This window comes from Gossypium hirsutum, chromosome D08, assembly GCF_007990345.1.
Source record: "Gossypium hirsutum isolate 1008001.06 chromosome D08, Gossypium_hirsutum_v2.1, whole genome shotgun sequence".
Classification (NCBI taxonomy): domain Eukaryota; kingdom Viridiplantae; phylum Streptophyta; class Magnoliopsida; order Malvales; family Malvaceae; genus Gossypium; species Gossypium hirsutum.
The window spans coordinates 35,115,412-35,116,820 of record NC_053444.1 but is presented as its reverse complement, the minus strand read 5'-3'; the positions used below and the strand labels follow the sequence as shown (position 1 = coordinate 35,116,820).

The 1,409-nt window shown below is 33.8% G+C and overlaps 1 protein-coding gene across 1 annotated transcript; it reads left to right on the top strand.

Annotated features, from left to right (window-relative positions):
* Positions 1 to 550: 550 nt before the first annotated feature.
* On the top strand, positions 551 to 1,171 carry LOC121220327 (uncharacterized). Its single transcript, XM_041100006.1, has 2 exons — positions 551 to 694; positions 770 to 1,171. Exons 1-2 carry the CDS (start codon positions 596 to 598, stop codon positions 1,169 to 1,171), a joined length of 501 nt encoding a protein of 166 aa, XP_040955940.1. The 5' UTR covers positions 551 to 595.
* The last annotated feature ends 238 nt before the right edge of the window (positions 1,172 to 1,409 follow it).

Here is a 1,409-nt window from a genome sequence, read left to right as displayed (position 1 = left end):
TGACGATGAACCGAATATCGTAAATTTTCATCCATCGGATGCATAGGCTACTTGGAGGATGGAACTAGCCAACCAAATGTTCGATAAATGGCAAGAATTTAGTAATTAGTTAGGTTTCGGGTAAAAATAGTAAATGTTAATTTGTTTATGTTATTTCATGTATCTAGTTTATGAAACTTTGGTGGTGTTTGAATTGTTTTTTGTATTGTATTAGACTTGTTGAATTATAAATTTTTTTTCATCATGTGTTATAATTTTATAAAGTGTTGACCTTTTGATTCATAATATTGAACTTAATTTTAATTTGTCTTTTTTCTTAAGACAGCTACGTCAGGTTTTTCACAATCAAGTGATCATTCCCAAAGTTCTCAAGGAACCAAAAGGAAATGGGTTCCAAAAGAAGATGCTACGTTGGTTACCTATATGGTCAACTTGCACAATGTTGGAACCTTTAATGCAGATATGAGATTCAAAGCCGGTTATTTAAATGAGTTGGAAAAAATGTTAGAAAAAGTTTTACCCCATGCCATGTTAAAGGCTACATCTAATCTTGAATCGAGGATTAGGACATTGAAAAGGGATTAGTCAATCGTTTATGACATGCTTAGTGGAAAAAACCAATAACGATTTTGGTTGGGATGAGCATAGGCAGCTTGTTGTTGCAGAAGATGCGGTGTGGAACTCATATATAAATGTAAGAATTATTTCAAGTATTTATTATCTTATTTTGACCAAACTTATATCTAATATGAATTCCTCATTTTTATAGAGTCATAAAGAAGTCGGTCAATTCAAACATCGTAGTTTCTCTTATCATGACCAACTTACTGCCATCTACGCAAAAGATCGAGCCACTGGGAAAGATGCTCAAACAGCCGCTGATATTATTGAAGAAATATATGTTAAGGATGTAGCTACTACAAATACTCATGAAGAAAGAAATGATTTCCATGGATGCAAAGCTGATGTTTCTTTGGATGACATGGATCTTTCAGCTACACAACCGCAACCAGCTAGAAACCAAGGTGATTCCACATTTTCAAAGGAGAAAAAAAAGATTTCTGATGCAAGTATTCATATTTCTTCTACTTCATTTACTGATGCTGCCACTTTATTGGTGGAAAACATACAGAACGTTGGCCTTAAAATTAGTAGGAGTATTGCCTCCTAAGTGCTAATTCAACAAAAGTCAGAAATGACCATTCAAGAAAGTGCTCTAAAATTATATCCAACATTATGTGAAGTAGAAGGTTTAACTGGGGATGAGCGCTATCGCGCATTGAGAAAAATTCCAGATCATCCAACACAAATGCTTATTTTCTTTAGTTTACCTTTTTTTCTGTGCGATTGGAATGGGCCAAAATATTTCTAGCTGGCCATTAAAAATCATGGTTGTGTTGATGATATTT